Consider the following 24454-nt stretch of genomic DNA (forward strand, 5'->3'; position numbering starts at 1 on the left):
AATCCAGCCTTTTAAGTTGGGTCCATTTCAAATAAATATCATTAACAAAATTATTTTAAAATTGTTTATTTACAAATATTAAAAAAAAATAAACAATATCAAAAAGCTGAGAAAGATAAAGAAATAACTTAAAACAAAACAATTATATCACAGTGATTAAATAAAACCATACAACAATGGTGTACATTCAAACTATGCAGACAACAAATTAATAAATGAGGTGCTATGATGTAAATAAATCAAGATACATTTGTAAATCACTTGAGTAATTTGCATATAGATATAAGAAGATGTGGTATGTCAGTGCCAATGAGACAACTCTCCATCCAAATCACAATTTGTAAAACTCTGTATTACCTTATTTACATTGTTTTGCAATTTCAAGTGGGTTTGAACAAATGAGAGCTAAGAAACTGAAAATTCTCATATTTTGAATTTGAGCATGAAAACTTTGTGCTCAGAACACCGAATCAAGTATTTTGATTGGTTGATTTCCAAGTCAAGAGTGTTATAAGGGAGCTACCATTTGATTTTTATGGGGGGGCTAGGATGAAATTTGAAAAAATAGGCAGGACAGGAGTTTTGAGTAAAAAAAAAAGGCAGGATGAGACACTTGCAAAAAAAAAAAAAAGTCAGGATGACAATTTATGTAAAAAAAGTCAGGATAAACTAAAGAAAAAAGCAGGACCGAATAGAGTGAAAAATAAAAAGGCAGGACAGAGATTACAACTAAAAATAAAATGCAGGACAAAATTTTTCATCCTAGCCCCCCATAAAAATTAAATGGTAGCTCCCTAATTGTAATTGTACCAAAATTTTATAGGACTAAATAGTAAATACTTGAAAAAAATATATCATTATTTTACAAGTTTTGTTTGCTAAAAAAACAAAGCTGAGTGTTTTTCTGCATGCAGAACAATAGACTGTTATTGTATAAAAAAAGAGTCTGCACTAAATATAATCACAATTATAAAAATATATTGCTTGTCTGCAATTTTCAGCAAAAATATAAGTTCAAGTAGATATCACTCATAAATATGATATACAATAATAGACTAGAAGTTATTTTGACTAACATTAATTACTAATCTAACACACAATACATTAACAAGTAAAATGAGTACAATTTTGTTAATGAACTTTTATATACATATTTACAAGATTTTGTAACAATAGAAATAGATTTTTTTTTAACAAAACAAAGAAAAAAGAAAATATTAAGTGACTGCATAAATTTGACAAAGATTGACACAAAAACTTCTGGCCTGTCAACTGTTTTAACTGAACACCAGTATATCAATTATGGGGAAGATCAGTAGATTATGCTATTGAGGTCAAGGCCAACTGACATTAGTATAGTTACAAGTCAATTACTCCTTATATTATAATAAATACACATACAACATTTTGTTAGCAATGGAGCATAAAGATATATCAATGCCATAAGATATATAGAAGGCAAGACAAAAACAATCATATTTGAATTAAATGAAAACAGGCTAGTGTTACCTAACCATTGTTTTACCTACAACCAGTCATAAATAGCTAACAACCAAAACAAACAATTTGGGTTTACACAAGTTTTTTTCTGATACATAGGCCTGCAACAATATTTCACATTAATTTAATTTAACTGTTTCTAAAACTAAAGGACTATGGGTAATTTAATAGTTTTTGATCATTTGTACCCCAAAAAAGATAATAATGTTGTATCATTGGTTGAATTTCCATTGTATAGGAAGTTTAAAACCCAATCACAATGTTTTTGTGTACATTTTTAAGAATGTTACAAGAATGAGTTAGGTTCTTACATGTATCAATGAAGTGTATATTATCAAGGAGCAAAAGGTCTGAGATTGTTATAAGACTTTAGAATACAGGATTGATAAATCTTGCTTTATTTTTTAGCTCAATGAATAAGGCACTGTCATAATGTGATAATGGCCATACCTTCCAACTGTCACTATTTGCAGGGGATTTCCCCTATGGAGGCTCCCAAATTGAAATTTTAAAAGAGCAATTTTGTCCACAATTAATTTTACAATGACTTTAGGCTTATAAAAGTAAGAAGCCAAAAAACAACATTAAAATGTATTTGCAGGCCGGCTTGAAGGTTTTTTTAGGACTATGTCCACCATCTTGAATGCAAAACCCCCATGGGCATTTTGAAAAGTTGGCAGGTATGAATGGCTACTAATACTTATATCAATATCAAATGCCATCATGGCTTTATACAGGAAGCACCAATAACAATCTCAGTAATGCCATCAAAAAGACTATGATTGTTTTCAAAAGCCAAGTAATATATGGTGGTCTAGCAGTCCTATCAGTATTTACAGATTTGAAGTGTATTCATACTGCAAATTGTTCAATTCATTTGCAAGAATAACAGCATTCAATTGATAAAATGATCGAAGTACAATGGTCTGTTATTATTGTAAATCTTGTATTCAATAAAATTTGTGAGAATGCAAAGAGAATATGTAACATAACTCAAAAGAAACAAAACAAAATCTTGCATTAGATCAAAATTTCAAAACCTAATAAAAAAATATTAAAAAACCTTGGTTTGCAGGTCTTTATAAAAGAACTTATAAAAATTGATAAAAATCAATGATAAAAAAAAAGGAGTAAAGTTGGGCCACATTTAAAAGAATGTATGTTTCCCCATCCCCCGGGTCTACCCTTTGTAAACAGACCAGGAAGGCAGGTTCTTTTTTTTTTTTTTTTTTTTTTTTTAACTGGATGTGCACGTGATTGTCATAGCATGGTCACATGAATGGTTTGACTTGTCCAGTCCAGGCCACTTATCAGTTGTTTGTGCTCAGTTTGAGTGTATTTATTTAGATTATCAATCCTTCTGCTTTCAAGCACTTTCCAAAAATGGAAACAAATTATTTTCAGGAAAAAAATAATTTCGATTTTTTTGTGGAAAATAATTTTTTGACCCGGGGGCTTATTTTTGACCCGGGTGGGGGGAGGGGAAACAAACATATTTTTAATTTTGGCCTTGATGGTTTTGTATAACATTTACTATCATGCTAGGTAAAGAAAACATAAAAGCATGAAAAATAAATTTGACAATGATTTCTCCATCTTTTAAATTTGTAAAATAAAATGCCATTCTGTATATAATGATAATCAAACATATGTTTCAAATTTAAATGAACTTTTGGCTAATTGATTGACAATAGTTAGACAATTTTATACAAAACTGTCTTCCAGTAGATGATGCTGTTGATGCTATTATAAAATAAAAGTTTGTTATGGGGACTATATATGGATTACATGTATGCAGCTTTGAGTAACATCGATTTTCAATATTAAGGTGGTACCTAACACTTTAACTAAAATTAATTTGGCTCGTTTAATTTTCTTAAAATTTTGACAAAGTATTTACTTTGACCCTTTGAAAAATATATAAAAATTTCAAAAAATTTGAACCAACCGTTTAATCAGAAAAAATACACTGGTTATATAGCAGTTTGACAAACACTTATTTTGATCATTGAGAAGCTTAATATTCCCTTATGAACACAACGTCATTAAAACGTTCTGCTGATTTTACAGAGTTATCTCCCTGTAGTGTTAGGTACCACCTTAAGTAATAATCAGCAAATATTTAAGTCCTTCAAAATTACATAAGAAGACAACAATCTACAAGTTATAAGGTAGTCAAATACTATGAAACGCTTGAGTTCACAACTTCAAAACATAAACACTTAAGGACAACCTGGTTTAAATTGTAATTTTTTTATCAGAATCTCAAAACATCATTTCTATGTCCAACTACATTTGTTGAAGTTGAAAACTGATGAAATAAACCAGTTTCCTTACATTGATTGATGATTGCTTAACGTTGCACCAGAACAAAAAGATTATATCACAACAAAATTCTTTAAGAATACAAAAATCTGCATGACAACAAATAGAAATCTTGGACTTCAATAAAAAATTGTTCATAAATCAATCCACTATCAACTTAGGCAAGTCATGACAGCTTCAGAATTCATTAAAACATTTCAAAGTTTTAAATCTCTTGAAAGATTTTTCTATATAGTAGGGGGAAAAAATATAATTGTTAAAAAAAAATGTCAATTTGATTTTGACTTGATATTTTCCAAAGACAACTGTATGTAAATATGGTTTTCTAATAATATCTATGCTACGGCAAACAAGTACAATGTTTTTGAGATTGAACAATAGGCAAAATTTATGAAGTTAACCATCTAAAACATAAATGTAAAACATACTAGTACTAATCAGATCAATTAAAGCTTAATTTTGGCAAGATTTTTTTCTTTACAAATTTTTTTCCGTTGTCATCGCGGCATATGCCGCGAATAGCAGTGGCGGACGGCGTATGTCATCGCGGCATATGCCGTGTAAAGCATTGAAAGAATTAAAGACCCCAATAAAATAACAATTCTGGATTCACATTCATTCAACTTATTTTGAGACTCATAAAGGCAGACGTTGGTTAAAGAAACTAGGGTTTTGATTAGTCTCGCCTAGAATGACTGGGCAGAACTGAAAGTTAAACTAGTACTGCCAACAATGTCAAACATTTGGAAAATAGACTTATCATAGTTAAGTTGTGTTAGTTTTGTCAAATACCAGTAGGTTGGTCATTATCTGTCCTTATGTGGCATTTTTTTAATATATATTGAGATTCAATTCTGATAACTTTGGTTATTTTTATGTAAATTTGTTTTTCTTTTCTTTTTTAAGTCAAACAATACTTATTTTATATTACACATTATGCTTTTCAAAAGCTTAATATATTTGCACGTCAAAATAAGAGTGACATTCCAATAAAAATCAAAATTGATTAAAAGAGAAAAAATATCTTTCTTTTTTTTTTATAGGATTATGTTCCTCATTTTAGACAGTTTTTTTTATTTAAAGATCTACCGGTAAACTTAATCAGACTTATATAAAAATCCAATGCTTAAACATATATTTTGACTATAAGTTTAAATGTACCCTGATACATATTCATGCAACAAAAATGATAGTACTATAAGACCAAGGACTATTCAAGAAAAAGCAATATGAAGGGGTTGGAATACTCTTTATTTTAAGGCCATTACACATAAAATTGCATTTACTTTGCAAGCATAACCATACAATTTAATCTTCGTGGACCTTGAAGCCCCCACCCATACAAAATAATAAAGTGTCTTCCAACCCCCTATATATATTTTTTTCTGGAATAGCTCTAAACATATTACATGTATCAATTTTCTTCAATATTCTCACTTGGTTATTCTCGTATGATTGAAAGACAATGATTCATTCAATTAATATACCGTTACATGTAAGAGCTAATTAGTGTCCTCCTTCTGACATGATTTTATAAGAAGTCATGCCTGCATGAGAAACAAACTTTCACAGTATTTACCAAATTTCAAGTGAGCACTCATTTTGGCATTTAAATTCATGCACGGTGTGTTCATCAGGAACAAAATTAGACGAATCTGAGAAGTTCAGAACAATACATGAAACTGAAAGGAAGAGCAAAGTATAATCTCATAAAATCATTGTATGGTGTTTTCCAATACGTCCTTCGGCTAGTAAAGCATTTGCCTCAAAATGAGTAGCCCCTGGAGTGTATCGTGGAGGTGCTGATAGCCTCTCAGAAGTGTCTACATTTGGTGCAGGAGTTACTGTCTGAGGAAGAGGATAAAAGGTTTTAACAGTCTCTTTTCTTTGCTTTTGTTGAGCCACCCTTGTTTTTGCTTCCATGATCCTTTCATTTGCTTCTTGTAGCATCCTGGAATCAAGTTCATTTTTAGCGAATGATGATTCTGTCTGCCTCATTAGCTGACGATGCTCTAGATACTTTTTAACTATATCTGACTGGTCTTGTTTTGTTGTTTTCAAATTTGAAACCAAATCTGATTTTGCTGCAACACGATCTTCCTGCTTTGTTTGTTTGTCATGTCGCATTAAAGCATTTGATACAGATGTATGCTGGGTACTGAATTCTGTAATAAATGTAAAGTCAGCTTTGAATGTTCTTGACATTTCTGATGACCTTGCTTTGATATCATGCCTTTTATCTAAATAACTTAACCTTCTCATTTCACGTCTTTCTAAAGCTTCTAACATATTGGCTCTTTCTTGGTCTCTTTTTCGTAAAGCTTGGTTTCTTTTTTCTTCATTAAACAATCTAATTCTTTCCTTTGCCCGATCTTTTTCATCGTGTAACTTTAAAATGTTTTCTATTCTTGCAGCAGACCTTTCTGCCTTTTCCCTATCTCGATATGCTTGATGCACAGCTAGCAAACTCGAAATACCCATGGTGCCGTGAACACGTGCAAAAATTCTTTGGTCATTGTTAATATTTTTTCTTGGCGAAATTTTAGGTTTTGGCATATTATTAGTTCTTATGTGTATTTCATCTTCAGCATCCCTAACCATCCTTCCAGCTTCCTGGTTATACAAAATGAGCTGAGTTTTAGCATCAATATATCCTGTTTCTGGCCGAACACCCCTCAGACGATATTGTGTTATTGGTGTGTCATCATCTACCTCTTTCTCAGGTTCCTGCTGATCTGCTGAGTCGACAACTGGTCCAAAAAACTGCTTGACACTTTTTACAATTCTCTTCTGCTGCTCTGATTTCTTCCTCCTTCTATATCTCTTTGTTTCTAAAGGGGTTGAAACACTTTCAAAGGTCAGTTCTGGTAAAATAGTTTCTATGGCAATTGCCTCATCATACAATGTTGAAAAAGTTCCTGACTGTAACTTAGCTAGGTTTATCAATAAGTTTTTCTTCTTCTTTGGAGACTCAATTTCATCTTGGGTATGAGGTGTTTGAGGCTGTGGTGTAGGGTAGGGCTCATTTACCTAAAATGAGACAAATACATCTTTTTTCAAGACAAACTCTAAGATATTTTGTTGATAATTAGCCAACCAAACTAATCAGGAGGTTGAACATTTTTTGTCGCATTTATATAAATACATTTATCATATATTTAGTACAAAATACAACAATTTTGTATATCTTATAAAGGTTCTTTTTTCAGTCTGTATCACCTACCCTGTATCGTATACTCCGTATCGCATAGCTAAACCTGTATTGCATATCTGGTATCGCATACCTGGCGTGACGTCATAAATCGAATGACGTTAACGTATGACCTATGACGTCTAGTTGCTGTATTTCCCACTAAAAAAATGTCCTAACATTTCAACTAAAATCGATATTTTCAAAAAAATTATTACCCAGTAACTTAACAATAGATTTTTATAGAAAAAGACACAATAAGATGTAGAAATCACTGAAGTTTCATTGTTTATTTGGTCATAGTTTTCGTGAGGATTGTTTTCATTACCTGATAGGTTAAACACAAATGCAAAGTTTTACGATTTTAATTTGTTTAGAATACAAAATAGATAGGAAACTTTTCAAGAAATATTTTCTTGGTGTTCACCTTGGCAGAAAATTGAAATGATCATGAATTTCATCACAAAATAAACAATAAAACTTTAAACATTTTTACATCTTAAGATATTTATTTGATATAAATCAGTCATGTTGTTACTTGGTTATATTTTTTTGAAAAAAATATTAATTTTAGTTGAAATGATGGGACAGTATCGTTAGTGGATGCATTTTAATACAAGGTCTTAAAAGTATATTGAGAATGTAATAAGTTTACAGGGGGCATTATGAAGTGGATATTTAGCAAATAAAGAAGTCTATAGAAAAACAAAGTAAGCTGGAAAAATACAGGAAAATCATTATGTTCTTTTCTTGTTTATATTTTCAGACAATTTAAAAAAAATGAATATCCCATGAATTTGATTCTATTAGAATATATGATAAACAGAATAATACATGGCAAAATCCGTATCGCATGCTGTATCACCACTCAACCAATATCAGCCCTCGGGACCTTTGGCCCTCGGGACTGATATTGGTTTCTCGTGGTGATACAGCATGCAATACAGATTTTCCATGTATTATTCTATATGTATCCCATCTAAAACTAATAATTAATTTGAGAAATTCAAAATTTCTATACATTCATCATTTATTTTCTTCTTAATAGACAATGTTGGTAGATTCAGAAGATACTTTAGCATGATTTTCTGTTATAATTCAGTATGAAAATGAAAAACAAATGATTCTTATTGGACAGCAAACCAAATATCAATGGTCCAGTCAAGGAATGTATGTTTCACTTTACAAACACACCTATTAAGAAACCTGATTATCTGAAGAATGTAAAAATGTCAAGGTATGGGCCTTGTATTTAGTTTGAAACAAGAATGTAGCGATGTTAATGCAAAATTCTCAAGTGTAGAATAATGTATCAAATAACATTTTGTAATCAATTCAACAGCAGATACCATAGTTGTTAACAGTTATGTTAAAACTCCTTAATTACAGATTGTACCATTTAAAAAACTATAGATTTATTTTATCTATATGGGTGTATTCTGAATGGTTTTATGACAATTTGTTTACTGTGAAAGTACTTTAATTCGTGGGTATCAATTTTCGTGGTTTGAGCAATATTTACATGTTCGTGGGTTTTTAAATTCGTGGATTTTAGTTTTCTAAAAAAAAAAAAAAAAAAATGAAAAATTAATGTCCTTTAGAAACGAAGGTAACAAATACTTAGTAGTCTGGATTGAAGGAAATTGCAAAGTAAACATTGACCCGTGTAAATCGTAGTGATAACACTAATTAACCCATGATAAAGTGATCAACAGATTGAAGACCATCAAAGGTGCTAACTAGGCCATAAACATGTCACCTAAAGAAAACAGTAACATAAACAAAAGCTATAAACGTATCTTGAATTGTCAAATAATTCTTACCAAAATCAAGCCCAGCATGAAATTATTATTTCCCATATGTACGAGAACTATGAGGATATAAAATGAACACTTTATCATACTAGCATATCAATACCGGAAATCTGACTTTCATCGATCAAAAATATTTTTTATGAGAATTAACAAGTGAAACTGCGAGCTACTGCTCACTGATGATACCCCCGCCGCAAGTGGATAATATTAATAGTGTAAAAATATGCAAGTGTTCGGTAAACAGGAAGTTGTCGAGTGATGAATCTGAAAACGCATCAAACGGTATAGCTGACTTATATAAATCCTGAAACCAAATTTCAGAAATCCTTGTATTGTAGTTCCTGAGAAAAATGTGACGAAAATTTTCAACTTGGCTATCATGTGTAAAATCATACAAGTGTTCGGTAAACAGGAAGTTGTCAAGTGATCAATCTGAAAACGCATCACACGGTATAGCTGACTTAAATAAACCCTGAAACAAAATTTCAGAAATCCTTGTATTGTAGTTCCTGAGAAAAATGCGACGAAAAATATTCATGGGACGGACGAACTGACTGACGGAAGGACAGACAGAGGTAAAACAGTATACCCTCCCTTTTTTAAAGCGGGGGTATAAAAAATCAAAAGTTGTACAGTTTGGATTATTAAAAAATAAATGGGTATAGGCGGTTGTAGTTCTGTGACTGTTATTAAAGTTTTCTCAGATTTGGCTTTATTCAATATATTCTCTAGATCATAGTCAAACCAACTGATGGGGATCTTTCAATGTTTTGATTTGGACGATGGTTGTTTTATTTCGTTGGACACTTAAATTCGTGGATAAAGTCATCCACGAAAACCATGAAAATTGGTACCCCACGAATAAAAGTACTTTCACAGTATATTATTTTAAGGGAAGATAAGTCATTTCAAGCTTAGTTGACTGTTTATGTCAGCTTGTAAACATCATGATTTAGTGATCTAAAGTTGCTTTCATCTACACTATTTGGTCTCCAATTGATAGATGTCTCATTTGGAATGATAGCACATCGTCTTACTTTTATCTGTAAGGTCTCACAATCACACAGTGGCTTTAAGATATCCTTCTTATTATTTTCAACACCTTTTGCCGCAAAAAATATTATTCTATATTATATATTAACCTTTGAAGAAGTGTGTACTTCTGTTATATCACTTGGTGCTGATGATTCTGGTCTACGATTTTTGTTATAGGAGTCAAATTCCGCACTGGTTCCTACAGATAAATCCTGGTTACACAGAGTAAAGGCAGGTGAGGTTGAGGGTGGAGGAGGTACAGCATCAGAGGTATGAGGCATCTCAACTGATCTATAACCTTTGGATTTATTACCAAAGCTGCCAAACCTAAAAAAAATTAGTTAAACATCATAAAAGATATTCTCTTCATTATACACCCGCTCCACAGAGTTGGAGGCATACATTAGAATCCTGTTTGTTTCTCTGCCTGACCATTACACTTTTGGTTTCCAGATATTAAATAGACAATAAAATAGAAATGGGGAATATGTCAAAGAGACAACAACCCGACCATAGAACAGACAACAGCAGAAGGTCACCAACAGGTCTTCAATGCAGCGAGAAATTCCTGCACCCGGAGGCATCCTTCAGCTGGCCCCTAAACAAATATATACTAGTTCAGTGATAATGAACGCCATACTAAACTCCAAACCCTGTTTTGAAATTATCAAAATTTTATTAGAATGTTTTGACCACCAAAAGAAGGTTTATTCATTTTCACAGTCCCAAGTTATAGTTCTTTATTGTTGGAAAATTCAAAATTATAAGTAAATTCTTTGAAAGCAAGTTGTTTGACTTGAGAAATATTGATTTCTATTCTTTGAATCATTTGAATAGTTCAAGGTCAAATTTAAATTGAATTCACAATTTCAAGAAAATTATTGTGGATTTATACTTATGATTCATGAGATATTAATGTTCATAGATTTCATGGTACAAAAAATGTGTTAGGTTTCCCACTGATAAAAAAGTTTTCTTCCATAAGTTATAATATATTGTACATTATTTTCTAGAAGAGATATATTTATTGAATTTAAAAAACACTATGAATTGATGGAAAAGACTATATATATTGGGTTAAACACGTGTATGGTAACTCAAAGTCACAAATACATTTAGAGTTTTTTAAGGGGCTCGCTATAAATCTTTTTTTTTCTAATATGGGATTTCGCTATATTTTTCTATAAATGAACTTTCTCATATACTCAATAAAAAATGGGGTCACCGTTCATTTAAGCTCACAATCTACATCTGAAAGAAGCATACATTTTTGTTTATGTCCTTTTTTTCTGTTGAACTAATAGGAGAAATAGAGGTAATATCGAAATAAAAAAAGAACTAAATTACAGAAATTGCTAAAATTTTACAATTATTTAGTTTATGTACAGCTTATTTGAAAACAATAATAAAAAATATGGGTCACTGATGAGTTAAAAAAGATATTTCAATTTATATCTAAATGCCAAAAAAATAGCATTTATGCACCAAAGGGAGATAATTTGGAGCTTTTTCAATGATATAAACATTTTAAAAGTCATCTGGGACCAAACCAAATCAATTTTTTTTGTTGATTTTTGTACTATATCATCAAGTAATAACTAATAGTGTAATAAATAAAATTAGTAATGAAAAAAAACAAATGTTTTAATTTTTCGCTGAATTTTTTTTCCCGGTGAGCCTCCTTAAGAGCCTGTATATATCATTACACTAAAATATTATAAAAAATATTTCAAGTAGTCAAATAAAAGTCTTCATTTATTATTTTTTTGTACCTTTTTCTTGTTAATACGCCTCTAATGTGTCTTTGAATTATAAGGACTGGTGAATGGTGAGCCATAATCTTATTAATTTCTGCTTCTGTCCTCCGTAAAAGAGCCATTTCTTCCTCTAAAGTTCCATCCTTATAATTAAAAAGATCAATGTTGCAATTTATATATAACAAACTCTATAGTCGCCACTTCAGTTGGGATTTTTAATTAAGCTACAATACATATTTTGATAATTACTATCAATATTAATTTTAAATACTTTTTTTCACTAATGGCATTGTTATTTTACTAGTCATCTTTCCTGGTAATTTCATCATAACAAACTTTTTTCTTTAGTTGTATTATCTATTCTAATGACACCAATATCAAAATTAACTTTACTAAGCAGAACAAAAACTTCATCATGTGAATACTATTAAGTTAATACCTACCTCATACCATGGTGGGCAAAGGTTGATCTTAAATTCTTCATTCAATGTACAAAATCTTCCACCAAATATTGCATCTTCAATTATCTCTTCATCTGATATTACATAATGATCTAAAGCCTTAAGTGACCAAATACTGTTGACAACATGGTGCCGATAATTTCTCTTCAGTCCAAGTGGTGTATCGTACAATGTAAGGCCCATAAGACTTGGACAGGTAGCAATGTTTTGTAATGTTTCATACTTCCCAAGAGGATTATCATGCAGCAATAAAAACCTCAGATGCCGCAACGATGACCAAAATGCAATCCCTGGTACTGATGTTAGCTGAAAAATTTGTGGGCTATATAATACACACTTTATATTTAACCACATGTTTTAGTGAATAACTTGTTTGCTTAATCCATTTTTTCAGCATTTCATAAAGCATGATAATCACTATTTTACAATAGAATATTGCCATGATGTCACTGAGTTGACAATTTATATGTGTCATTTGCTACGAACAATTTTTTTTAATTTTGAGTGATGTTGTCATACAATGTATAACTTTTCTTATATTCAACTTCAAGACAAGTTAAAACACTTTGAACTAAGAAAAACTTTGTAGAAATGTTCAATTCTACCTACATGTACTTTTAAGTCAGCATTTATGCTCTATGCATGTTATATGTGACACTGGTAATTATCTCCCCTTGTCATTTTATATAAAAATTAATCAGTGTAATGCTATTTTTGGTTTGATCTTTACTCTCAATGGTTTTTGATTTGCTACACATTAACATCCAACAATCCTATTTTATATACATGTACTAAAGTTTGATTTGTTTTATAAATCCTATTCTAAAGAGGACAAGGTTTATAAAAATATGCAACTGAAAAACTGTTCCACTTCTTAATCTGTAAATATTTTAATGTCAGTAAATTACTGGTAAATTTGTAGAAAATGGACCATAACCTCCTCATGCATGTCAATAAATACATGAATGCCCAAGGAATATATTTAATTTTACCTGATTTGAATGAAGATCCAGCTTAATTAGTTGACGACAGGTTGCTAGGCCATCAATTTTTGTTAAGAAATTATTATGCAAGATGCAGATCCTCAAGTTTATACAATATGAGATGTCTCCAATTTTCCTTAGATGGACACCAACAAGCTTCACAAGATATATTTTGTTTGTATCCTTGACCCGTCGCCCATTCAAAGGACCCATGCTTTTAATGAGGTATCCCTGAGTTGGGACCAGGAAGTATCCATGTTCTTCGGCTAGTTTTATGGTCTCCTCTTCCCTTTGTTTGTAATACTTGTTCATCAGTATGTTCCCTGGTTCTTTTAAGGTGTCATGGACCCGGGAGAACTTCGACCAGTCAGGTATGCTAACCATGGTGACTTTTTACTTCAGGCTAGCCTACTGGATTTAACCTATAATTACAAAATTATGAAATTATTACATAAATAAAATATGACAATGATATTTCAAAACTATAAAAAAATATACATGTACCCAGTTTATTATCATCATGATACTTACTGATTCTAATTAAACATTTCATTGTGGTCTGTAAAATTGTAGTTTTCTCATTTATTTTTTTAGTCAAACAATTGTTTGCAATTGCAGATCTATCAGTTTTAAAGATGTGTATATTATATATATATATATGAAAAATGTCTTTTCCCTCTAAAGTAATAAATAAAGTTGGCATTTTTGCATGTTGTTAATGTTTTGAATTTTTGAAATAAATGTGTTCCCAGGATCTGTCGATTTTTCCATTTATTTACAGAATGCAAATTGTGTAAACAGTTGTAACTATTTTATTTCAAATTGATTGAATGTCCAATTGTACAGGATTTGAAATTATAAGATTGTTCCCAAAAAACTGTTTTAAGTGTATACATGTGGTCTTTTGATTAATTTATTCAGGGGTGTACAGTGTTGCTTGGATCTTTCGTTGAAGTTTTATATTTTGAACTACTATGGAATTTTATATTGGTTTACACTTTTTTTTTCTTGAGCTAGAAAGTACATGTATGAAATGACTTAATACAGACTGTGGCTTCTACAGTTTATACAATAAATGGAAACTAGAAAAAACAATTGAATTTAATTAAGTCAGCTTACTGACTTCGAAAAAAAGATTAATAGTTTACCAACAATCCACAAAACACTAAATAGAAATTATACATGTACATGTTATATACAACTACAGATTGGGAGACACTAAACTCAACCAAACAACTAGGTACATTTTGTACATGTACATGTATGAACTCTGGTGCTCTGGATATGCTGGATGGGTAAGGACTTCCTACTCAACTAGTGACTTGTCATGCAGACTTATATTAAATATACATGTAGACTGACTGGTCTCAGGCCAGATCAACTTTGGCCCAGATTGACTTGGTCTCAGGCCAGATCAACTTTGGCCCAGATTGACTTGGCCTCAGGTGGATATGAAAGCAATTGACATGAAAGCGATCAACAAGATGCACAAACTTAAAAGTTGAAAAAATTGCAGAATTTTACTAATTGGAAAAATCTGTGGTGCAAATATTCATATAAAATGGCAACATTTCCCCTCTAAGACCATAATTCAAATGAGAAGTGAGCACAAAGAATACAAATGTTTGCACCATGACAGAAAATATAGATCTGTTAATCCAAAGTTATATTTTTTTCACTGAAAATACAAGTTGGACCATATTGCTATTTCAGTATTTCGAAATCTACAACACTTGATCTATAAATCTGTGCACTACTGATGTTATACATCAATGTTACAATCACTTCCCTGGTGACGTAAAGATATTTTCTATTGTGAATTTAAATCAAATTTTACAGGAAACTTTGTAATGTCAGGCAATGGAGGACAAATAGCGATAAGGTGTACATGTATATTGATGATAGGGGTATAAAACCCATAAATGAGGATCCTGCCCAACCTGTTAAAGAGGGTAGGAATGCCCTTAACAGTCAGGCTTCAAATAGTCATGCCCATTTTTGACTGCCATAAGAGTCAAGCAGTCATTTTTCTACTATATATAGTACTATAGCATCAAACTGGATAAAATTTTATTGTGATTCATCAAAAAATCCTTATCGTGATTTGTCAAAGGTCTAAATAATTATTTACCATTTCTTTTTTTAATAAATCAAACTCAGTTGATTTATAGTCATGCACTTGAAATAACCGTTACCCCAATACACCTTATCGCTATTTGTCCGCCATTATTGGATATCACACAGGTTCCCGTAAAATTGTGACGTCATAAAACAAAATACCTGACTGACAATGAAAAAGTGATTGTCGTATGCGTCAAAAGTTCAAGCAGCCGGGTCAGCCGGGTCAGCCGGGAATACACCTTATCGCTATTTGTCCGCCATTGCTGGAAATCACACAGGTTCCCGTAAAATTTTGACGTCATAAAACAAAATGTCTGACGCCACAATGGAAAAGTGATTGTTGTTGACGTCAAAAGTTCAAGCGGACGGGTCAGCCGGGAATAGCGATAAGGTGTATAGTGATAAGGTGTATACATCTAATCGCTAGCTATTTTCCGCCATTAATGAACATCACATAGGTTCCCCATAAATTTTGACGTCATAATATAAAATATCTGAGGACACAATGGAATAGTTATTGTTGTATGACGTCAATAGTTCAAATGAGACAGATTCTTAAGTCAGTCAGGAAATTTTAGCGATAAGGTGTATTATTACCCTCATTTAAATTCTGGGTTATTGCTTACTTATGTGTACTCCAGTGAACAGACAAGGCAATGTCTGGGAAAATATCAAAATGTCAACCAAAATCATTGAATAAAAGCAGACTTGCATCTTCATAATGTCACTTCCTTCTCATGTATTACTGTAATATTATTTCAAAACAAGGTCTTATAATACTTTGTCAGTCATGCGTTTCATTGAGATATAGGATACATTTTAACGCCATAATTTTAATGTAAATAAACTGCCGAATTGCAAGTGTTAAATTTTTTAAGGGGTAGACAGAAAGACAAAAGGGGAATCAAACAATTCACCTTGATCGTCTGTACCTTGGCTAGTGGCCGCCATTTGTAAACGTTGCCCGCAACAACGATAAATCTCGCACTGAACGTGAAAGAGAAAAACATGGCTGCGCCCATGATTGAATCAACTTTCAAGTCATTTATGTGTCCGATCAAAGAATTACGGCTTGATAAAACACTTGCATGTGGACAGTCATTCAGGTTTACACTTAGCTTAAATCATGTGTTGTTGTTAGTTTTACTGATGTCGTTGTTGCTTCTCACGGCTTACAGAAAAAGGGGGAGGGAATGTTTTTCATTTTGTTGTTTAGGCAGCAACCATTTGATTTTCTAGGGGGCTATGGATTTTTTTTCTGGGCAAACTTTTTTTTCACCTGCGACAAAAAACAATCTATTTTTTTTGCGACAAGTTGAAAACATTTTTTTTATTTCAATTTTAGCATTACATATAGTGGCAGATGAGGGGGAAACAATTTTTTTTCTCAGAATTAAAAACAAATTATTTTTTTCTCCAATAACTGGAAACAAACTTTTTTTTTCCAAAAAAATCCATAGCAGACTAGGGCATGGCACGGGGTTAGTCTAGTCCAACATCTTGGAAGGCTATTTTGCATTTTTGCTTTGAGGGCTTCCTGCGTCAAAGAAAAAAATATATTAGCTTTTTGAGATGTCATCATTATTTGGACTATGGTTTAGTCCAAATAATTATGACGTCTTGCAAGGCTTTTTTTTATTATTTTCCTGGAAAGCCTTCCTAAAATAGCCTAGCTTGCAAGATAGGCAGGACAAATCGCCAAAAACTGGTTTACCAACTCACCCCACTTTTAAAAAAATCGCCCACTTGTGAAAAGGGTTAAATCCCTTTAATTTTACTTTTCCCACTTAATGAAAAAAGGTAAAATCTAGATTAATATATAATTTTCAGGTCTGCCAACTCGCCCCACTTAAAAACGAAAATTTATTAGATTATTGTTATTGACTATGAGGTGGCATGACTCAATTCACCAGGACTTTTCTATTTTTCATAAGTGGCCGGGGCCCCGGTAAGAGTTGGCAAGATTCAATTCATCAGGATTTCTTGGTTTTTCACAAGTGGGGCTAGTTGGCATTCACGTCACAGAAATACTGATACTAACTTCTTTCTGTTTTATTTCAACAAATAGAAAAGAACTACAAAATACTCTTCAACACCAAGCCTTGGCTCACACCACAAAGTAAGCTATAAAGGGCCCCAAAATTACTAGTGTTAAACCATTCAAACGAGAAAACATGTTGATCCAAGGTGTTCATATGTATTGATTTTATTTATGAGTGGAACAGGAACAAAGATATACAACTGCATTGCATCTTTTGCATCAAGTTGGGCAATTAGGCATTACTAAATTCATTAGTATTTATCTATTTTTCACAAGTGGGGCGAGTTGGCAGACCTTATTTCATAGGAATTTTTACCCTTTTTAAAATTGAGCAAGTTATCCAACCTATTTTCAAGTGAGGCGAGTTTGTAAACAAAAGTGGGGTGATTTTCAAAAAGTAGGGCGAGTTGGTGAAAAAATAGGGTGATTAGCTGCGGGACTATTTGTCATGGATTCTCTTGCAAGAGTTAGACTTCATAATTATTTGCACTAGGCACAGGATCTGTTTGCCCATTTTTTGGCTCACCATTTATACTTTTAATTCACTCAGTTTCTTTATTGTGATGTTACATGTGAAAGAGAATGAAGTCCATTTGATAAAAACTTTCATGTGCAACTTTTACAAAATGTTTGAAGATTTTGGCTAGCTTGAAATTTGAAAAAAGGCAAGACAGGAGTTTTGAGTAAAAAAAAACTGCAGGACGACAATTTCTGTAAAATAAGTCAGTATAAACCAATAAAAAAGGTATGACCGAGTAGTGAAAAATAAATAAATGCAGGACAGAAAGAACTCTCCACAAGAGACCAAAATGACACAGAAATTAACAACTATAGGTCACTATGGCCTTCAACAATGAGCAAATCCCATACTGCATACTCGGCTATAAAAGTTCACACATAAAAATCAAATAGTAGCACTTTTATATTCAATGTTCTATCTAGTCATGCTGGTATATATAAAGTTAAAATTTAAATTTGACTTCTACCCATATATATTTGATATTTTATTAAGATAGTATAATGAAATGTTATTTTGAATTTTTGCAGTAAAATCCCTAATGTACATGTATTACAATTCCATTCGTACTTACATGACTTAGTTTATTCATGTTATTTAAATTACAATTATATATGTCTGAACTTTATGTACTTAAAAAGGAAAGAAGGTGGTAACAAATTAAAGTTATAATGCAAAAATAGGCACATACAGTATGTACATAATGTAGAACAATCTTTTTTAAATTATGAATATTTTACAGATGGAAAGAGAATATCCCTGGTACTTGGGTTGGGGTATTAGCAGGGCGAGTATGGAAGCTAAAACAAAATGAAAATGAGATCTTTTATACCACTCATAGTAAATCTATTCAACAACCTACCAAGATAGAAAAATGTCCACCCACCAAAAAGCGTAGAAAATTAACCAAAATGGGGACAACAGAACAGATGACCAGAACTATTGAAGAAAAACACATTTGCTGTGAAAATATAGGAATTGAAGGTGATAATGAACTCAACATTTTAAGTGATTATTTACAGCTCTCTGTTAAACTCCAAGATCTCTATTCACAATGGTCGCTCAACGACCCAAATTTCCGGGATAAATCTGAAAACTTTCAAGGAGTTAGAATGCTTCGTCAGCACCCTGTTGAAAATTTATTTTCATTCATTTGTTCTTCAAATAACCATATATCTAGAATAAGTTCAATGGTAGAAAAATTATGTGAACATTATGGTGAGAAGATAATCGAACTAGATGGTCAGGCTTATTTTGCCTTCCCATCTATTTCATCGCTGGCAGGTGAAGGTGTGGAAGAAAAATTGAGACAGCTAGGTTTTGGTTATCGGGCCAAATACATTAGTTCATCAGCTCGCTACCTCAATGAGAATGGCGGAGAGGATTTTTTATTTAGTTTGAGAGAACAACCATATGAAGAAGCAAAGCAGCAATTAATGAAACTCAATGGTGTAGGTGCTAAGGTATGTTAGATTTTGAAATAGGGAAATCTAAAAAAAAAAAATATTGTTGCATTTGCATTTTAACGCAGATAAAAAAAGAGCTATTTAATTTAAATGCAGAAAAGAAAAAACCTGAGCTAGTTCATTTAATTACTGCGAACAAAATCTTTCTGATAAAATTAAATGGATGTTTATAATATTTTTGGACCCACAGTAATTGTAAAGTATTAGTTTCATTTTCAGATTGTAAAGTAGTGTGGTAAATAAATGTCAAAAGTGAATTGAAGTATTTTTTGTACATAAACATTCAGAATCTTTCTCTAGAAGATATTTTTTTCACACAGGTTAATTATCGTATTAATCAATGAGTGATAGATTTCTCTAAGAACAAATTTAAAGATCCTAGTGAATAAACTACACAGAAAATAGCCATTGTATTCATTCAATGGGACAATAGAACAGACAGAAGTTTAAATACCTTGACCAAGGGGAAGATGACTCTGTGGAAAACTTTCATTTGTTTTGCATTATTTATAAAATTCAATACTTTTGAATGACTGTTAAATGTCAAAGTAATTTCAGAATTTATATTGCACAATTTGCTAATTCAACTACTTTATTCAAGAACAATTAAATAAACATGTATCAGATATTAAATGATCTGATACATATCAAAAGTGCTGTTTTTGAAATATCACTTTTTATTTATTTTGTTTTTTATATTAAGGTAGCAGATTGTGTTTGTTTGATGTCAATGGACAAAGCTGGTGCCATTCCAGTCGACACCCATGTGTGGCAAATAGCAGCAAGAGATTATATACCAAAATTAAAACAGTCAAAATCACTAACAGATAATCTTTATAAAGAAATAGGTAGGGAGAAAAAACACGATATTCTCTTTCTTTCAATAAGCTGAAAATTTTAATTGTATAAAATTCAATTCTATATCCCACCACAAAATGCATAAAATGAAAACACATAAAAGAATAACATATATTATTTTTGACGTTTTGAAGACTAAATTACGTCATAATACGCACCATTTTTGTGAAAGAAAAAAACAGTTTTCCATCGTTATTTCTTTTTGTGGAAACATTATTTACAGCCAAGAAACAACAAAATGATTTAAGAGACGCCTTTTTATATCAATTTACATAATCTGAGTGATTATCTCACCAGATATAAAGTTGTTTCTTTGGTGCACACAAACTTTTCCAATTTTTTTTTTTTTAAATTGATGTAAAACAAGGATAAGCAAGAAATGTTTCTGAATACGAATTTCATCATGCCTTGCATAAATGAATACTAAACATCAGCATATCCTTTAGACATCTGGAAACTGAGCAATAAACTGTCATTTTCATGAAATTTACTAATCACAACTATAAAATATACATATAAGGATTGGAATATTTTTTTTCACAGTTTCAGGGGCTCAACTGGAGTATATGGAACAAGTAGTTCCTTAAAAAATAACAATTTAAATATATTCATACACCAAGTATGACATATACATACGCCAATTATTTAGATGCCTGATAACGTAGTGTCCTATCACAGACACCTTGACACATAGACACATCGACATATAGACACATCGACACATAGACACATCAACATATAGACACATCGACACATAGACAAATGAACACATAGACACTTAGACACATCAATATCGACACATCGACAAATTGACATTTTAAATTAATTGTATAAAACACAATACTTCAGAAAGTTAAAAACTATAACATCTTTATTTTTTTCTGTTAAATTGTCACCATCTTTATACGTAGCCCTATTGGACTTTGACAAAGGCTATTGGGTAAGATAACCCTAAACCCTAACATGAACCCTAACCCTAAATCTTACTTTAACCCAGCTAATCCTTACCCCAAATCTAACTTCAACTCTAATCCTAGCCCTAAATCTAACTTTAACGCGGCAATTCCTTATCCCAAATCTAACTTCAACTCTAACACTAACCCTTAATCTAACTTTTACCCTAACTCTAATCCTAACTTAGATGGCCATTCGACACAGCCTTAGGCGTTATATTGCTCTTTGATACAGCCTAACGTCGATAGATTGGTATTAAACACGGCCAACAGAGTTAGATTGATGTTTGTCAAAGCCTACGGTCCTAGACTTCCAATTGACACAGCCTACAGCGCTAGATGTCCAATTGACACAGCCTACGGCACTAGACTTCCAATTGACACTGCCTACTAAGCTATAATGAACTTTGACAAAAACTATGGGCAAGATAACCCTAAACCCCAACATGAAACCTAACCCTAACTCTAACCCTAACCTTACATTGTTTTTTGACACAGCCTACTGCGCTATATTGCTCTTTGACACAGTCTTAAGCGCTATATTGCCCTTTGAAATCATAAACCACACACCAGAGACAAGACAACCTTGAATATTTTATTTTTTATAAATAGATGCCATTAACACAAGTTATTTAGTGTAAATAAGATAATCTTCCCATTACAAGGGATGAAAATGTGCCTGCTAATTGGTCTCAAATTAGTTAAATGAGAATAAAGCTAGTATACTTGTTAGCAAGTTGCCCTTTGGCCAAATAGAATTTTGCTGTGAGCTACAATACTTAATTTGATCAACCAGCAAAAATTCTGTTAAGCCAGTGGTTGAAAATTAAAAGAGTTGTTTCTACTTGCAAAAGTCAGTCATTTCTTTCAATCACTTAAGCAATCTAAGAAGTAAGCAAATTAAATCATTCTACAATACTAAATAGTAGGAATCTTCAAAGAAATATAGAATCCAATGTATTCCATTATAGTGTGATCAACACAGTTTACTTCACTGGTTTATCTGTAACTGCCACTTTATTTTATAGGAGATCATTTCAGAAGTCTGTGGGGACCATATGCTGGATGGGCACATTCGGTAAGTTTTGTTCAAAAGTTTATGGTAGACATTGAATATACAACCATTGATATAAGTGATCAGATTAAATTGATCTTCCAAATGGTTCTGTAAGTTTTAACATAGTTTTGATATGGTCATTCATGAACAATAAATTTTACAAAGTCATGACTAAAATGTCAGATTGATGCAATAACTAATGCCAACTTATAGTTCAAATGATGATTAAAGAATAAAATTGCTTTTGTATAGATCTGTTTGGAAATTAATTAATTTTTTTGTTTGCACATTTATGTATCTTTTACTTTAAGGTACTGTTCACAGCTGATCTTAAGAAGTTCAAAAGAGAAAGTCCAGATACAAAAATAAAGGTAACTTTATTATTTAATAGATTCAAGACACACCATGTCTTAATACTGTAATAATTCTTTTAAATTTTGCATTTCACACCACAATTCTGCAGAATATCTTTTATTTGATGTATTAGTACATTTCAAATGTAAAATAAAATTGTACAGAACATTACAAAATCAGACTTCTCACAGCAAGCAATCCTAATTTTTCGTTCATTTGACCCTTTTGGCCATGTGAGGTACATGTTCAACGTTGTATTGCCTTGACTTTGCAACAGTCCTAGTTAACTTTTTCAATTTTTATTTTTATGTCTTGAAAAGTATTATAGATAGAGAAAATTTGCCAAATTCATAAATTCTGAGAGTGTCAAATACTGCCTACATGTTATTGGGATATCTAGACCACTCAGCCACCTAAATGTATATATATATATATATAATGTTTCATTTACAGGAAAAAGCAAAAAAGAAGAAAGTGAAGTAGCTGTGTTACTAGTAATTACCTATTTACCTGCCAGGCAGTACCTTGTTCCCAAATATAAAGATATCACTGTAGAAAAAAGAATAGAGAGATGGAAGATGGAGAGATGACAGACATTTCATAATTTATGAAAGACAAATGGACAGCAATGGAATATTGTATACCTTTTTGATTTTCTGCAGACTGTTATAAATTGTTGATAATGAATTGTTAGATATTTTTACAAGATAAATATGATATTATCCCATCTAAAATAAAGCATTGTTGTCAATGACAAATGTAGTTATTTTTATTTGATATAATTATACCCTAGTCCAAAATAACAACATGCATAATAATTTAAAAAGAAGAAGGGTAACCACCATTTTTATTTAGATTTCAACATGAACAGGCATTATTTTATATCATTAAATTTACACAGAAGCAATGATTTATTGAGTGTTACTCAGGATAGGACTTGAGCAGAGCAAACAAAAGGTCTATTGCTAAATGTTAAAAAGTACTTTATTTTTATTTTTAGGATTACATTTTCAATGTTAAGAAATGGAATTATAACAGAGTTAAGATTTCTCTAGTTTAAACTTATTTAATTGTTCAAAAATGACAAATCAATTAGACACAAGTTTTTAAACTTAGTATTATCTTTTCTAATACATACGATTTCTCTGATTCTGAAAATGAAGCTTTTATTGATGTCTTGATGATATGGATATAGGTATTTGTTCAAATACTGCATGGTTTCACTACTTGTTTGTATATCATATGTATATGGCTGTTTTTTGTCAGATTTTGTTTATGCCCTACTGCAAGGTGACAGGGTCAATACAATTCACCCTTGTGACCTTGTCTGTCTGTATGTACTGAATTGGTTTACTTCTCTCAGTCAAGTTTGCTTCAACTTAATGTGATGTAACTTCTACAGAATGCATAACACTATCAATAGATATAAGAAGATGTGGAGTGCCAATGAGACAACTCTCCATCCAAGTCACAATTTGTAAAAGAAAAAAACATTATAGGTCAAAGTAAAGGCAACAGTAGTATACCACTGTGAGATGTTAAATAACTTCAAAAGTCAACCATAACCTTTAAAAAGTAAAATCACAAAAATACTGAACTCAGAGGAAAATCCAATTGGAAAGTCCATAATCACATGGCAAAATCAAATAACAAAACACATCAAAAACGTATGGACAAGAACTGTCATATTCCTGACTTGGTACAGGCATTTTCAAATGTAGAAAATGGATAAACAGATAACCTTGCCACCAATAGATTAACACAGGTAAAAGAAAATAATTTTGTTGTAAGGTATACAGTATAAATGGAGAATTGAATATTTTTTTACAAAATTATAGTAAGAGATACAGAAGTGAAAATTTATAGTCATACTACACACTTATCAAAGCTGGTACATGTATATATTAAACACTTATCAAAGCTGGTATATATTGAACACAGATCAAGTTAGAATTTGTGTGGCATCAATCTGTGTCCCTTTATAAATTAAAAAAAATGCTGAATTTGCCGTATATTTGCATC

At 31.5% G+C, this 24454-nt stretch overlaps 2 protein-coding genes across 2 annotated transcripts; one reads left to right on the forward strand and one right to left on the reverse strand.

The window, feature by feature from the left end:
* Positions 1–50: 50 nt before the first annotated feature.
* LOC143063904 (uncharacterized) lies at positions 51–16186 on the reverse strand. Its single transcript, XM_076236346.1, has 6 exons — positions 16104–16186; positions 13075–13487; positions 12065–12388; positions 11637–11764; positions 9972–10191; positions 51–6855 (listed from the first exon to the last, which is right to left on the reverse strand). The coding sequence occupies exons 2-6, from the start codon at positions 13447–13449 to the stop codon at positions 5533–5535; spliced, it is 2370 nt and encodes a 789-aa protein (XP_076092461.1). The 5' UTR covers positions 13450–13487; positions 16104–16186; the 3' UTR covers positions 51–5532.
* LOC143063905 (N-glycosylase/DNA lyase-like) lies at positions 16149–23190 on the forward strand. Its single transcript, XM_076236347.1, has 6 exons — positions 16149–16292; positions 18487–19207; positions 19914–20058; positions 22050–22099; positions 22390–22449; positions 22886–23190. Exons 1-6 carry the CDS (start codon positions 16195–16197, stop codon positions 22913–22915), a joined length of 1104 nt encoding a protein of 367 aa, XP_076092462.1. The 5' UTR covers positions 16149–16194; the 3' UTR covers positions 22916–23190.
* The last annotated feature ends 1264 nt before the right edge of the window (positions 23191–24454 follow it).

This window comes from Mytilus galloprovincialis, chromosome 2, assembly GCF_965363235.1.
Source record: "Mytilus galloprovincialis chromosome 2, xbMytGall1.hap1.1, whole genome shotgun sequence".
In the NCBI taxonomy this organism is placed as follows: domain Eukaryota; kingdom Metazoa; phylum Mollusca; class Bivalvia; order Mytilida; family Mytilidae; genus Mytilus; species Mytilus galloprovincialis.

Excerpts from the sequence above, each read along its gene's own strand:
- LOC143063905 (XM_076236347.1), top strand. The coding sequence starts at position 16,195 with ATGGCTGCGCCCATGATTGAATCAACTTTCAAGTCATTTATGTGTCCG. Across the intron at positions 19,208-19,913 it reads TCAATGGTGTAGGTGCTAAG|GTAGCAGATTGTGTTTGTTT; the intron begins GTATGTTAGATT and ends TTTTATATTAAG. Across the intron at positions 22,450-22,885 it reads GTCCAGATACAAAAATAAAG|GAAAAAGCAAAAAAGAAGAA; the intron begins GTAACTTTATTA and ends TTTCATTTACAG.
- LOC143063904 (XM_076236346.1), bottom strand. The coding sequence starts at position 13,449 with ATGGTTAGCATACCTGACTGGTCGAAGTTCTCCCGGGTCCATGACACC. Across the intron at positions 10,192-11,636 it reads GGCGTATTAACAAGAAAAAG|GTTTGGCAGCTTTGGTAATA; the intron begins GTACAAAAAAAT and ends AATTTTTTTTAG. Across the intron at positions 6,856-9,971 it reads AAGTACACACTTCTTCAAAG|GTAAATGAGCCCTACCCTAC; the intron begins GTTAATATATAA and ends GTCTCATTTTAG.